At 53.1% G+C, this 12,849-nt stretch overlaps 6 protein-coding genes across 6 annotated transcripts; 2 read left to right on the top strand and 4 right to left on the bottom strand.

Moving 5' to 3' along the window:
- Nucleotides 1–91: 91 nt before the first annotated feature.
- On the bottom strand, nt 92–1,238 carry LOC112344696 (F-box only protein 6-like). The gene has a single exon (XM_024670000.1). It carries the CDS (start codon nt 1,235–1,237, stop codon nt 110–112), a length of 1,128 nt encoding a protein of 375 aa, XP_024525768.1. The 5' UTR covers nt 1,238; the 3' UTR covers nt 92–109.
- A 1,223-nt stretch (nt 1,239–2,461) lies between these two features.
- Nucleotides 2,462–4,560, top strand: LOC9659031. The gene is made up of 2 exons (XM_024669999.1): nt 2,462–3,099; nt 3,166–4,560. Exons 1-2 carry the CDS (start codon nt 2,483–2,485, stop codon nt 3,884–3,886), a joined length of 1,338 nt encoding a protein of 445 aa, XP_024525767.1. The 5' UTR covers nt 2,462–2,482; the 3' UTR covers nt 3,887–4,560.
- A 100-nt stretch (nt 4,561–4,660) lies between these two features.
- Nucleotides 4,661–7,354, bottom strand: LOC9659030 (conserved oligomeric Golgi complex subunit 4). Its single transcript, XM_002964828.2, has 3 exons — nt 5,765–7,354; nt 4,902–5,712; nt 4,661–4,828 (listed from the first exon to the last, which is right to left on the bottom strand). Exons 1-2 carry the CDS (start codon nt 7,337–7,339, stop codon nt 5,083–5,085), a joined length of 2,205 nt encoding a protein of 734 aa, XP_002964874.2. The 5' UTR covers nt 7,340–7,354; the 3' UTR covers nt 4,661–4,828; nt 4,902–5,082.
- Nucleotides 7,355–7,389: 35 nt separating this feature from the next.
- Nucleotides 7,390–8,801, bottom strand: LOC9659029 (adenylate kinase, chloroplastic). The gene is made up of 6 exons (XM_002964827.2): nt 8,503–8,801; nt 8,207–8,335; nt 7,994–8,128; nt 7,777–7,923; nt 7,643–7,717; nt 7,390–7,580 (listed from the first exon to the last, which is right to left on the bottom strand). Exons 1-6 carry the CDS (start codon nt 8,755–8,757, stop codon nt 7,476–7,478), a joined length of 846 nt encoding a protein of 281 aa, XP_002964873.2. The 5' UTR covers nt 8,758–8,801; the 3' UTR covers nt 7,390–7,475.
- Nucleotides 8,802–8,919: 118 nt separating this feature from the next.
- Nucleotides 8,920–10,497, top strand: LOC112344669 (DCN1-like protein 1). The gene is made up of 9 exons (XM_024669889.1): nt 8,920–9,039; nt 9,153–9,214; nt 9,295–9,434; nt 9,494–9,659; nt 9,721–9,785; nt 9,870–9,919; nt 9,966–10,067; nt 10,124–10,183; nt 10,236–10,497. Exons 1-9 carry the CDS (start codon nt 9,037–9,039, stop codon nt 10,329–10,331), a joined length of 744 nt encoding a protein of 247 aa, XP_024525657.1. The 5' UTR covers nt 8,920–9,036; the 3' UTR covers nt 10,332–10,497.
- LOC9660219 (dynein assembly factor 1, axonemal) lies at nt 10,453–12,163 on the bottom strand. Its single transcript, XM_024670033.1, has 8 exons — nt 12,005–12,163; nt 11,863–11,942; nt 11,707–11,781; nt 11,511–11,636; nt 11,311–11,443; nt 11,181–11,263; nt 11,035–11,120; nt 10,453–10,981 (listed from the first exon to the last, which is right to left on the bottom strand). The coding sequence occupies exons 1-8, from the start codon at nt 12,161–12,163 to the stop codon at nt 10,473–10,475; spliced, it is 1,251 nt and encodes a 416-aa protein (XP_024525801.1). The 3' UTR covers nt 10,453–10,472.
- Between the last annotated feature and the right edge of the window lie 686 nt (nt 12,164–12,849).

Here is a 12,849-nt window from a genome sequence, read left to right as displayed (position 1 = left end):
TCGCTCGAGCCCCCATCCATTCCAGCTTCTTACCGCAAGCGAACGAGGCGAAAGAGATCTCAATCCAATGGTATGTTTTTGGAGTGGAAGAACAATCTTACAGGGTTTCTCACAATTTCTTGGATGGGCTGATTTCCAGCCGGGGCTCGAGGCAGATGCCCCGAAGCATGTCGTAATGGGGATTCTTGGTCACGCGGGAGCAGCAGCTCGTCCATCGCCAGCTCCTGGTCGAGAATGTGTAGGCGAGGATCGATGCGCACTTGGTGCTGGAGAAGTAAGCCATATCGCCGCTTCCAACGCACGCAATTCTTCGCGACGGTGATTTGAGAAGAAGCTCGTCGCTCAAGCACCGAGGCATTCTGTCCAATTCTATCCAGAAGCTTGGATCATCGCTTGGAAGAGATTTCTCTCCATCGCTGCGGCTTCTGGGCTGTTCTTGGTGGAGTTCCCAGATGGCGATCTCGTCCTGGTTAGTGCGAGCAACGAGCACCAGCCTTCCCAGACGATCAACCAGCTTCACTGACGTGAGCTCCTTCGCTGGAAGATCCACACGCCGCCAGCTTCCTCGACCAAGATCATACGCTACGAGCTCGCGGTTTCCAGACACGACGAACAGCGTGCTGTCGCTCATCGCCTTGCTCGTCGAGATGGCCGCGTCGATCAAAACAGTGCCACCTTTCGTCCACTTCCAGCTGCGCGACTCAAACACCCAGGCGGAGAGCTTGAAGTTGGCGGAGGCGTGGTGGGAGACGAGGTCGGATCCGGCGACGACGATCGTGAATCCGCTCCTACCGGTGGAAACCATCCCGACGACGAGGAAGAAGAATCGCGACATCTCCCGAGGCTGAGGAACTCTCACCCATGATCTCGTCACGAGATTGCAAACATGGAGTTCTTTGCTGCTCCTGCTACTGCCGCTCCCAAGATCGGGTTTTGGAGCTCCACAGATCAATCCTCTGGAAGAAGCCAGTGGCTGGATTTGCAGCGGGACCGGAAGCGAGAGCCAGGAGTCCAGCGATGGATCGTAGGCACTGGCGATGGATGGTGTGGAGCTGGGGAAGAGAACCAGCCAAGAACTTTGCGATGGAACTCGAGCGATCTCGTCCAGGAAGCTGATGCTGCTGATCCACGCATGGAACTGCTTGGAGATGGTGCGCGATCGAAGAATGTCGGTGATTGGCAGCCACGAAACGACGCTACTCACGAGATCCCGCGGGAGCTCCTCCCAGATCACCATGGTACTCTCCATAAATCTTTCTTCCTCCTCTTGTTCTTCTCCTCGGACGCTCACGCGTGGTTTTAATTGTTCCAGAGTAGCTCCAATCGCCATGAAGGAAGCCAAAGATCGCGCGATCCAGAGGAGGGCTCCAATTCGCAGCGCGTGGAAACGGCCGATCGATCACTGTTGGAGCGGCCAAAGCAAACAACGCGAACAAGGATGGATGGATCGATGCCCCGCTCGGACAATACAAGCGAGAACACTATTGGACCGGCCAGGTGTTCACGCAATGCTTGCTTGCGGGGATCCCCTACCTAGTGTCGGTTAGGGCGCACGCAGAAGCAATGTCACGTCGTGGGAAAAGTTCCAAGAGCCCTAAAAGTGGGTAAAACCCTAAAACAGGGTTAAAACCCTAAGAGTTAGGGTTTAGACAACTGGCTAGTCCACGTCAGCTGGGCTTTTTTGTCGCTGTTAGCTGCTGGATATTGCCGTCGCGGACTGCCGGTCCCTCCATTTGCCCGCCAGGCTGTTAATTGCCTGGCTGTGAAAGGGGGTGTGTGAGTTGGCACGGCATTGGCAAGAAAACGCGAAAAACCCTACTGGAATACAGGCGAGGCTTGGCTGTGTGTGTAGTGTACTGGGCTGGAAGATCCTCTCTCTCTTCTCTCTTCTTTCAATCCCTCTCTCTCCTATTAGAGAGATCGATCCATCCAGAGCGAGCGAGGAGCCCCAGGCCGGCGCGCACGAATCCCTGCCGGAAATCTTGCTCTCCATCCTCGATATTCTACCGCGCTCCAGTGGATTCTCAGGGGATTTCTTTTGTTCGCGGCTGGATCGGTGGTCGTCGACGCGCATTTCGAGTGAAGGTCGCGCAGCGGCGCTCCAGGTTTCCTTCCCCCCTCCTCTCCTCTTTTCTCGTGCGTTTCGTCGATTCGCGATTCCTGGGGTTCTTGCTGGATAGCAGAGTGAAAAGAAAAGAATTCGGGATCCTTGCGAGGGATTTTGCTTTTGGAAGGTTCTCCCCTTTCGATTCTCTTGCCGATTTTTCTATCTCCCCCTCTTCCTCTCTCTCTCTCCCTCGCTTACGTTACGAGCAAAGCACAGCATTTATCCAGGCAAGCAAGCATTCCTTTACAGTGCCTTCCAAGGCTAGAAGAGAGGCGGGCCGCGATCACACTATCAATCCAAAGATCATGGCACTCCATCACTACATAGCAGCGATCTTCTGAGCATGGGCAAAAGGATCACTCGCCAGCAATCGACATGGATCCTCGCGCGTTCATCAAGCTCTCGGTGAGTGCTCTGGGCGTCCGGGTGCCGCTCGCCTCCAAGCCCGCTAGAACAGGAGTCCACTCCTCGACATCGCCATTCTTCTGCGAGGTCCGGCTTCCAGGCTACCCAGTCCAGACCACGCCAGTGCCGCTCGTCTCGCCCACGTCGCCACCCCCGGATCGCGGCATCGCCGCCAACTTCTACCTCGACGAGTCGGCTCTCGACAAGCTCCTCTCGCCAACTTCGTGCTTCAAGAGCTCGTTTCCATGCCTGGAAGTTCTGGTCTACACTGGACGGCAGGGAACTCGGTGTGGAGTGAAAGAAGGGAAGCTCATGGGGACATTCTCGCTGCCGGTGAGCTCGCAGTGGATGGAAGGAAAGCCCATCCAGCTCCACAGCGGCTGGACGGGCATTGGCAAGGGGAATTCCACCGATGGCAAGCCGGGAGCCGAGCTCCATCTCGTCATCAAAGTGGAGGCGGATCCTCGCTACATTTTCCAGTTTGATGGGGAGACGGTGGCCAGCCCCCAGATCGTGCAGATTCAAGGCAAGATCACGCAACCGCTCTTCAGCTGCAAGTTCAGCAGGGATAGACTGAGCCGATCAAGGTGAGCTTGTCAGAGTTTTTCCTGGAGAGAGTTTGGTGGTCTAACTCTTTGGATTTTTTCTCTCAGGCTGGGACTGTGTGAGACTCCTCGTAGCGGTGCGGGGAAGTGGTCGGGTCCATTGGGAGGCCATGATCACAAGGAGAGGAAGGAACGCAAAGGGTGGCTGATCATGATCCATGATCTATCCGGCTCCCCCGTGGCTGCTGCGTCAATGGTGACACCTTTCGTGCCGTCGGCGGGGAGTGACCGCGTCAGCCGCTCCAATCCCGGGGCCTGGCTCATCCTCCGCCCGGATTCCACAAGTGGAGACAGCTGGGAGCCGTGGGGGAGACTCGAGGCGTGGAAAGAAAGAGGCAGCAAAGGTGGCCTCGGGCTTCGTTTCCAGCTAGTTGCGGAGAATGGTGGTGGCGGCACGGCAAACGTTGGGGGCGCTTTGGTCTCGGAGACGGTCATCAGCTCACACTCCGGGGGAGAGTTCTCGATCGACACGGCGAGGTTTCGTCCGGCAACGCCGTCGCCGGCGAGAACTCCCGTGCAGAGCCCCCGCAGCAGCGGAGACTGCAACTTCATCAACGTCGGGCTGCCGGCGTCGGGGGGATTCGTGATGAGCTGCACGACGCGGGGCGAGCGGCAGAGCTCCTCCGGCAGGCCGCTGGTTCAGCTGGCGATGCGGCACATCACCTGCGCCGAGGACGCAGCGGTGTTCATGGCTCTGGCAGCCGCGGTGGACTTGAGCATCGACGCCTGCCAGCCTTTCTCTCGAAAGCTGAGGAAGGAGCTGTCGTGAAAGGAGGAAAAGATGGGAAGAGCAGTGGGGATCTATCTCCAGGTGGTGGTGAGATTGCGCTGGCGTCTGGCAATCAGGCCTTCGGTACATAAATTTTTTGGACAGGATCGGCTCTAGCTAGCGAGAAAGGTGTGGTGGTGGTGGTGGTAAGCAGCAGTGGATGGGGATATATATCTCTACATCGTCAGGGATCAGGATCGTGCTACAGCAGGTCTTCTTTTTTCCGGGGGCTTTGTTAATGCTCGCCAGTGCTCAACAGCAGGAACACACCGGCACAAAGTTATCATCCATCGCAGCAGCAGCAGCAGCAGCAAAGGCGAAGAATTTTGCGTGAAAAGGGAGGTGGTGCTTTCGCTCCACTGGAGAGGAAAGCATTGCTGCTATGATCCTTCACAAGCGGCGGGGCGCAAAGCGAGGAACAGGGGAAAGGCAAGAAAAAAAATCCAGGAACAACTCGATTCTGGAATCGTGATCGCGAGAAAAAGAATGGTTTCCCCTGGATTGGACAGGACTCGATCACGGAAAAAATCAAGCCAGGCAGCCAGCACCAGATAGAAAGAGTGCGAAGAAACCCAAAAAAAAAAAGAGAGAAAGAATTGAGTGGAAGCGAATCGATCAATCTCGAGACAATGGAACGAGATGAATGATAGGTGAATGATATTGTTTTGTAAGTACAAAGCGTGAGAGAGATCCAAACAAAAAAACGCATGGACGGATGGATGGATTGTTTCTCGCGCCAGGGAGTTCGTTGGTTTCCAAGCGTGTATAGTTCTCTTTTTTAAAAATGGAGGAATATTCTACCAACAGAGTAGAATTTTTTTTATAAAGGGAGAATATTCTACCAACACAGTGGAATCTCCAGTGTGAATGAAAGCTCCATCCTTGGCCACCAGCCGCCAGTTACATGTGCTTGCCAGCTACAAATTCATTCAAGCCATCTTCCTGCAAAGAAAAAAGAAAGAAAAGAGAGAAGAAAAAGAGGTGATGGATCCAAACGCTCAGCTCGCAAACATACCTTTCCAACGAGAAAATTAAAGCCGCAAGAGAAACCGCTGGAGCAATGGCGATGGCGAGCGCTGGAACGTCGTCCTCCTGGAAAGAGTCTTGGACCTTTCCGGGGGGGAGCTGAGCTTCTCTCCTCTACCCGACGGACAAAAGTTCCCATCGATCGATCGAGACTCGGACGTCGCTATGGCTCACAGCTTGAGCGCGGCGATGGCGTCGGGCTTGAAATCCAGCCGGAGCCCCAGAACGCGACGGACCTCGTTGGGTGTGAGCCTCCACGTCATGGGCCCCGAGTTCTCCCCCCAGTAGTCGAGGATCTCCGACACCTTCTCCAAGTTGAGGATGGTGGCCATCTGCGAGAGCCGCGCAAACTTGTCCCGCACCGTCCTCTGCGTCATCCCCGAGAAGTGCCCCACCAGCGCTCGCGCGTCCCTGTCCAGCTGCAGTCCCCCCAGCTGGTTGAAGTGCTTCTGGCCCATGACAACCTCCAGCCGCTTCACGATGAAGTCGATGACGAGGTGGACGAGCGTGTCGTAGTTCCCGGCCGTGAGCAGCGGCTGCAACCAGCTCACGTTGGCCTCCACTCCGTGCAGCAGCTTCTGGACCCACGGATCGTTCACCTCGTTCTCGGCGTACTGTGCTTCGGTGAGCTCGTAAGAAACAGTCCCCACCGCGTCTAGCGTGGAGCGCAGCCGAGGGGCGATGCAGTTGGCGAGCTGCTCGAGGCCCGAGTTTGTGATCTGCCGCAACGAGACACTCGCCTCGCCCAGCTCCAGTAGCGAGGACTTGAGCTTCTCCCTCTCGGCGGGGCCGGGGAAGATCTGTTGCTAAAGCCGTGAGAAAAGACGAAAGCAAACGAGAAGCACCGCTTACCTCGTTGCACTGCTCCTCGATCTCGGCCTTTAGCTTGAGGACGTACTCGGCACTCACGTCCATGTTGTTTAGCGCCGCCGCCACCTCCATTCCCACTTTCACCACCCCTGTTCCTCCGGCGAAGAGCTTCATCGCCAGGTTTGGCTCGCGCATCTTCCTCTGGAGCGCGTCCTTGTACTCGTTTCCCAGTAGGTTGGCCGCGCAAGTGACGATCGAGAGCGTGAGATGGACGTTGGACGTGGAGACCGCGCGTCTGGTGCAGCTCTGGAGCACGTAGAAGACGTCGTCCACAACCGAAGTCGTCAGGGAATTGGCCGGGAACTCGTCCAGCTTGATCGCCTTGCGGACGTTCTCTGCCATGAAGTACTCCTCCAGCAAGCGATAGTGGCTCGTCAGCTCTTGCACCGCGCGGTAGAAGCTCCCGACTTTGAAAGATGTGGTGGCGCGCGGGCTGAAGTGAGCTCCGGAAGATCCAGCCTCCCTCACTCTCCCGATCATATACTGCGTGTAGTCTTCGCTGGTCTGGATCAAGAGCAGGATCTCCTCCAAGAACATCTCGATGCTGCGGAGATCCGGCCCCTCGACAGCGCCACTGGCGGACATCAAGAGCTTGGACTGCGCGACGATGTCCTTCTCCGCGTTTGTCTGCGCGATGATCTCCTTCTCCAGCTTGGCCAGCCCGCGAAACTCCATATACTTCTTCACGATGGCCGAGCCGCGCGAGTCACACTCCTCTTGCAGCTCCAGGATCGCGTAGACGAGCCCATCCTCTCCATTCAAGCTCTTGAGGAGCTCCTCGTTCTCCTCGATCGCCTCGGCGATGTCCTTGAAGATGTTGTTGAGCGCCGCCACAAAGTCCGCCTGGTCTGGAGTCTCCTTCACGGCCGCGAAGCCATCGCGAGCGCGATGATCCACCGATCTCCTCAGGTAGCTCACGTAGGCCTTGATCCCTTCCTCGTGGAGCCCAAGAGGAGCAAACAGCGACGCGAATCTCACCACCCCGGCGTGATCTCTCGCGTCCACTGCCGCGTAGAATCTCTTCTTGATCACCTCCTCCAGCTTCCTCTTGGATTCCAGCAGCTGGACGTGCTGGTCACTCGCGGGATCCACCAGGCCCCCCATCCTCTCCTCGAGCTGGAGAAATCTCTCCACGTTCCTGGCCGCCGACTCGTAATCCTCGCTCGCCAGCGCCTTCTGGGCGCCGTCAATGCAGCTGCCGCGATCCACGATCGCCTCGATCCGGGCTAGGGTCTCCTGGACCCGCGACTGCGCCAGATCCAGCTCCCTCACCTTGCCACTCACCAGATTGGCCAGCGAGCACGTCGATTCCACGCTGCGGAGCATCTGCTCCGCGTCGGCGCGGACGATCTCCAGCACCTCGCCCGTCCGGTGGAGCCCTAGCAGCTTCTTCTCCACCTCCTGGCGCTGCGCGAGGAGGCTCTCCAGCTCGCCGTCGATGCTGCGCTCGTACGCAATGCTCTCGTGGAGCATCCGATTCATGGTGCCGACATCCGTGAGGGATCGGATGCGATCCAGCATTCCAGCGCCGACGCGCGGGGACTCGAGGATCGCCATCGCCACAAGCGCAACAACCCTAGAATTTGGCCATTAAAGAATCCACTATAAGCATCTCCCACATTAACGAGTATTTTAAGCATATTCTTTGTAAAGAATCTACGGGCATATTCGCCAAAAAATTTTATTTTGCTCTTTAGCTCGAGCTCATGGCCTCTCCTAATTGCTCGCTTTGTACCATCTCGTTTAGAATCGAATCGATGCTCGAGAAAACCTCGGTTTTGGGCCGATTTCCATCCACCTGTGTCAAACAAATCGAGACTTCTCAGCAAATAAAGAGCTTGTGATCGATCCAAAACTTACAGGAACAATCACGTCTGAGTAGATCGATAGCACATCCTCGACGTTTTGCCGGTGAGTTTTAAGCCTGAGCTTCACCTGGAGGAAGAAAATCAAAGAGAAAACTTAGTCAGGGAAAGTTTCTAATGCTACGTTACCCTCTCTTCCGTGTCGTCGCTTCGCTGAGTTAGCCGAGCTTCGATCTCTGGAGTCTCGGGAGGAGCATACGTAAGATGGTAGATTTTTCCCGTGACGGGATCCAATCTCCTACCGACCACTCTTTCCACGAGAATGTCCTCGGGAACCTGGATAAAAATCGGTAAGAGAAGCTCGATCGTTTCAGGTTAGACAAAGAAAAACTAAACGACCACTTACTTGCAAGAGGATGAAGACGTGAGGCCGGATGTTTAGAGCTTCCAGCGCGTCGGCTTGCGACACGCTTCGCGGGTAGCCATCCAGCAGCCAGCCTTTCTCTTGCGCGTCTTGCTCTTCCAGTCTTCGCTTCACCATCTAGAACAAAACAAGCACAAAACGATGAATAACTCGTGTTAGATTAGAACTATAAGAGGCTAGAGTAAGTGTTCTTACTGACACTACGATCTCGTTTGGAACGAGCTGGCCTTTGTTCATATACTCTTGCGCTTTGATTCCATTCTCAGTACCCGCGGCTACCTCGGCTCGCAGTAAATCTCCAGCTGCTATGTGTACAAGACCATACTGTGATCACACAAAAGAACTTGTGAGTTAGACACAAATGAAAATCAAGCGATCAATCGATCGACTTCCGGTCGAAATATCGTGCCGTGGAGACCCATAGATCGATCGTCCAGGCCCCAATGCGCAAAATCCTATCGGGGCAAAGAGAAGGAGGACGATCGGCATACCTTGTCCGTGATGAGCTCGCACTGCGTCCCCTTGCCCGACGCCGGCGCGCCGGAGATCATCACCTTGAGCGGCTCCCTGGCGACGGCGTGGACGATCTGGCGCTGGCTGGGGGACGACGCCGACGAAATCCGGCACTCGATGCACCGCTGCGGCAATGCGATCGACGAGGCGGAGAGCGCCTGATTCGCTGGCGACCTCGAGGATCCCGATCTGGCATGCAAATGGGACGCTCCGGGAGACGCCGCCATCGCCATCGCCTTGACAGTTCGTTGTGGTAGTCTACCATAGCCAAAGTCTTTATTCCCCAGGCGTCGGGGGTTCAATACCGGACAAAGATTTCCTATATCCAAAGAATATGCTTAAAGCATGTTTAAAGCATATTCGTTTTATAAAGATCTTTAGGTCTAGGGTTCAAACCTGATTATACAAGGAAGGGGAAAATAACACTCGCGTATATAGCTCCTTCGTACGAGGGAATGCGAGAGAGATAGGAGAGAGAGGGAGACCTAGCGCTGGGCGGCGCGACCACGAAGATGGTACGTTTCTATCGACTGCGAGCATAATCTTTGCGCGGCGCATCGATTCGATGCTAGCGCCATTTAGGTTTCTTTCGCAAATTTCGATTTCCTTGATCGATGCGCTCTTTCAGCATAAGCTGGGGAGATCACAGCGGGACAAAGTCCATCAGTTCATGTCAATCGCGGGAGCAACGTATGTAGAGATTGTCTTTTCTTTTTTGTTTTGCTTGAATCTTCTTCTTGTTCTTCGTTGATGTTGTTCTTCCATGGCAGTGAGAAGGCCTCCTTGACAGCACTGAAGGCGAGCGATTGGAACTTGGAAGGGGCTTTCGAGTACTTCTATACGAACCAGCCAGTGTCCAAGCCAATGGCGGATCCTCGGCACTTAGAGGAGCTTTACATGCGTTACAAAGGTATGGGGTGATGGAAAACTTTTCTTTTCTTTGACGATCCATTGTTTTCCAACTTTCAGATCGTTTCTCGGATATGATCTTGGTCGATGGCATCTCGGCTTTCTGTGACGATCTCAAAGTCGACCCTGGAGATGTTGTGATGCTCGTCATCTCGTGGCATATGGGAGCGGCCACAATGTGTGAGTTTTCGAGGCAAGAGTTCATCACTGGCTTTCAATCTCTTGGGTGAGTTTTTGGTTTCTATCCTTCGATGATCATGATCGTTCTAAGTCGGTGTCTCGCTCAGGGTGGACTCCATCGATAAGCTAAAGTCACTTCTTCCGTCCCTTCGGGCAGAGCTTAAAGAAGAACGTAGGCCTTCTCACTTAGTATGATTTTCTAACCCTCACCATGCGTTTAGCTTTCTCATTGCAAACGCTTTCTACATGGTTGCAGACAAGTTTCGAGAGATTTATAACTTTGCATTCAACTGGGCCAAGGAAAAGGTTTGTGTTTCTTTTTGTCCAAGTGGGCTTATGCTGGATCTTTCAGGGTCAAAAATCGCTTGCATTAGATACGGCGTTGGGTATGTGGCGCCTACTGTTTAACGAGCATCCTTGGCCGCTGGTAGAGCCTTGGTGCCAGTTTTTACAAGTACGTATACAATTCGAACCTTGGTTGAGAAACTAAGTTATACATGTGAATCGCAGGCTAAGCACAACAAGGCCATATCGAAAGATACGTGGTCGCAGCTGTTCGAGTTCTCCAAAGTAAGCGCTTTGTAGTCTGTGAAACTAATTTGCGTGATATCTTCCCTGGCAGTCGATTGATTCATCGCTTTCCAACTACGACTCCGAGGGAGCATGGCCATATCTGATTGACGAGTTCGTCGAGTTCCTCCATGACCTTCCAAAGTGAAAGAAGATTCACAAGAGTAATAAGCGTGTGAGTAACTCTCTCGCCTGTACCATAGCTTTCGCATCACATGGCCATGTGGTTTCTGTGAGTGGTTTCTAGGGAGGCTGAAATTTTGCTGATTCTACATTTGTCCGTTCAATTTTAACAGACACTATTGTCCTTTGCATCGGCTGCCGAGCTAAGCTTCTGTTCGTCCTCTTCTTTGGTCTCACTGACCGTGTGTTCGTCTTCCCTTGTGTTCAAGTTAAGCACTCGTTCGTCCTGAGATTTCTTCGAGAAAATCTTCTGTTCGTCCTCTTTTGTCTCTGGACTAAGGTTCTCTATCGTCCCAGAACTGTCCTTTCGTTCGTCCTCCTTGGTCTCTGTCATCTCCTCGTTTGTCACAGGAGTATCCGAGCCAAGCCTCTGCTCGTCTGATCGTGTAAGCTCGATGTCGTTGTAGTTCTCAGTATCACTGTCCAGAGTGAAACACTCGGAGCCAGAAGTCTCCAGCTCCTCTTCGACCTCCTCGGCTACAGCGGTAGACTCCCGACTTTGAAAGCATGCCTCAACTTGCGCGTCCTTGGTACTTCTCTCCTCCTCCTCCATCGCTTCCACAGCTTCCAACCGGGCTCTTTCTTCGAGAGCATCGTTTCTTATCTTTCTCATGCCTGTGCCACAAGTCTCTCTCAAAAGAACTTCTTCATCAGGTAAACAAACTTACTTTCCAGTTGCTTTATCTCCATTTCGCTCCTTATAGCTTTAACACGCTCTCGTTCCTCTTGCTCAGCTTGATATCCACCTCTGGCCCTGCAGTGGTCTTACAACTCAACAGGGCAGGGCAGATAAAGATCAAGCGAGCTCATTTACCAAGCCTCGGCACAAAGACGCTCGTCCCAAAACACTGGCCGATCATCCAGATGGTTGAGCTTGGGAAGACTCGAGATCACAGTCTACAGCAAAGTGGTAAGCTTCTCTCAAGTTTAAAACATGGACTTACCTTGCGATAGGGCTGCAGGTTCGTTACGCATGGATTACCGGATAAGTAAAGCACGGTAAGCTCGGGCATGGCTTTAAGAACTCCCAAAACTCCCTCTCCATCGTCAAGTTTGTTGGACGATACGTCGAGAACGCTTCATGGAGTTTTCCAAGCTCGAGGGTCACAACCACAAGCTGGAAGAAAGAGATGACAATGCTTACCATATCGAGGTACAGTCTTTGAGGTGCTCGATGGATTCCACAGACTTGAGATAGTTGTTTGAGACTTGCAGGACCTTGAGGCTCGGGCAAGCCGAGAGATTCTCGAGCGTTTTCAAGCAGTTGTTACTGTCGGCATCATCGAGCAAAACGAGAGCTTCAAACAAGAGAAGTTCGTGGAAGAGAAGAAGCGACCAACCTGAGATCCAAGGTGTCCAGCATTTTAAGATCCTCGAGATGGTTGATACAAGCAATTTGATTCTTCTGGACGTACCTGGAAAAGAGGTTTTTTTTTTTTTTTCTCCGCGTTCAAATCGAAACTGAGAAAACTAGAAGTTTTAGAGAGACTACCTACAAGCATCGTAATTCCGCCAGTGGCTGTAGACCATCCAAAGACTCAAAGAAATTCCCTTCGAGGAACAGCATCTTCAGTCCCTGGCTTGCACACAAGCAAAACCATGAAAATGTAGCAATCAAAGAAAACAAAGATCGCTCACAGTGTATTCTTCCAGGTTCTTGATCTCTCCAAAGCCCTGGTAGTGGAGATAGAGCTTGTCATTGAGAGAGGGCGTGACATAGAGCCCTAATCTCCGGCAGTGCTTGCGAAGCCATTCCTTGGTGATCTCTCCCCCGGAAGAGGAGGAAGAATCCAGCATTTCCTCTCAATCCACTCCAATCGCGCGCCTTCTTCTCGCTTCGCCACCCAAGGATCGACGAAGAAGAAGTGAAAGACCTAAAAACCAGCGAAGGTGGCGGCAATTCGTGCATGAAACCGAGCGCGGCAGATTCAACACCTGGCATTCCAAGTTCTCGGTTCAATTCCCGCCCTGGAATAAAAATTTAAAAATTAGCATATTACAGAAAGATGCTCTGAACTAGAATATGCTATAGTATCTGGAATAATTTCGCGTTCTTGGCTTTTTGAGTGGAAGACAGCACGCAGATTCCTCCGAAGACATGTTTCCAACACTTTGCTCGGAATCACCGTACACGCCGCGCTGGAGGAAAGCCCTAAAGTGTTTTTAATGGGATTGAATGGACTCATCGCGGTCAAAGAGCTTGCGTCACGGGAGCCGTGGCAACGTGAATCTCATCTCATCTCATCTCATCTCATTGCTCTCATCGCCGGCTTACGCAATCCTGTAAAGTTTTCCTTGTTTTATCGCGCTTACCTCTTCCGTAAAAAGTCCCTGGCTGCAAGTCTTGTTTAGACCAAGTTGATAACTTAGACCAAAGCACGAGGTTTGGAGATCGCGATTTGCGAACAAGCGCTTTGGCTTGTTTATTGTCTGCTAGGCCTAGACGCTCGCTCATCTTTGTCAATCGCCCTCGCGTTTTGATC

The sequence above is a fragment of the Selaginella moellendorffii genome, unplaced genomic scaffold (assembly GCF_000143415.4).
Source record: "Selaginella moellendorffii unplaced genomic scaffold, v1.0 SELMOscaffold_5, whole genome shotgun sequence".
NCBI lineage: Eukaryota > Viridiplantae > Streptophyta > Lycopodiopsida > Selaginellales > Selaginellaceae > Selaginella > Selaginella moellendorffii.
Note: the sequence above shows the minus strand (reverse complement) of the source record. Positions and strands in the feature narration are given on the sequence as shown.

What these genes read in the sequence shown, in the direction of transcription:
- LOC112344696 (XM_024670000.1), bottom strand. Translation starts at nt 1,237, where the DNA reads ATGGTGATCTGGGAGGAGCTCCCGCGGGATCTCGTGAGTAGCGTCGTT.
- LOC112344669 (XM_024669889.1), top strand. An exon ending in GCTTTACATGCGTTACAAAG is followed by an intron (nt 9,435 to 9,493) that starts GTATGGGGTGAT and finishes TCCAACTTTCAG; the next exon opens with ATCGTTTCTCGGATATGATC. An exon ending in GGCAGAGCTTAAAGAAGAAC is followed by an intron (nt 9,786 to 9,869) that starts GTAGGCCTTCTC and finishes ACATGGTTGCAG; the next exon opens with ACAAGTTTCGAGAGATTTAT.
- LOC9660219 (XM_024670033.1), bottom strand. Translation starts at nt 12,163, where the DNA reads ATGCTGGATTCTTCCTCCTCTTCCGGGGGAGAGATCACCAAGGAATGG. An exon ending in CTGGCGGAATTACGATGCTT is followed by an intron (nt 11,782 to 11,862) that starts GTAGGTAGTCTC and finishes CCTCTTTTCCAG; the next exon opens with GTACGTCCAGAAGAATCAAA. An exon ending in CTGGACACCTTGGATCTCAG is followed by an intron (nt 11,637 to 11,706) that starts GTTGGTCGCTTC and finishes TGATGCCGACAG; the next exon opens with TAACAACTGCTTGAAAACGC.
- LOC9659031 (XM_024669999.1), top strand. Translation starts at nt 2,483, where the DNA reads ATGGATCCTCGCGCGTTCATCAAGCTCTCGGTGAGTGCTCTGGGCGTC. An exon ending in GATAGACTGAGCCGATCAAG is followed by an intron (nt 3,100 to 3,165) that starts GTGAGCTTGTCA and finishes TTTTTCTCTCAG; the next exon opens with GCTGGGACTGTGTGAGACTC.
- LOC9659030 (XM_002964828.2), bottom strand. Translation starts at nt 7,339, where the DNA reads ATGGCGATCCTCGAGTCCCCGCGCGTCGGCGCTGGAATGCTGGATCGC. An exon ending in TCGAGGAGCAGTGCAACGAG is followed by an intron (nt 5,713 to 5,764) that starts GTAAGCGGTGCT and finishes CTTTAGCAACAG; the next exon opens with ATCTTCCCCGGCCCCGCCGA.
- LOC9659029 (XM_002964827.2), bottom strand. Translation starts at nt 8,757, where the DNA reads ATGGCGATGGCGGCGTCTCCCGGAGCGTCCCATTTGCATGCCAGATCG. An exon ending in GCGAGCTCATCACGGACAAG is followed by an intron (nt 8,336 to 8,502) that starts GTATGCCGATCG and finishes GTGTGATCACAG; the next exon opens with TATGGTCTTGTACACATAGC. An exon ending in ACTCAGACGTGATTGTTCCT is followed by an intron (nt 7,581 to 7,642) that starts GTAAGTTTTGGA and finishes TGTTTGACACAG; the next exon opens with GTGGATGGAAATCGGCCCAA.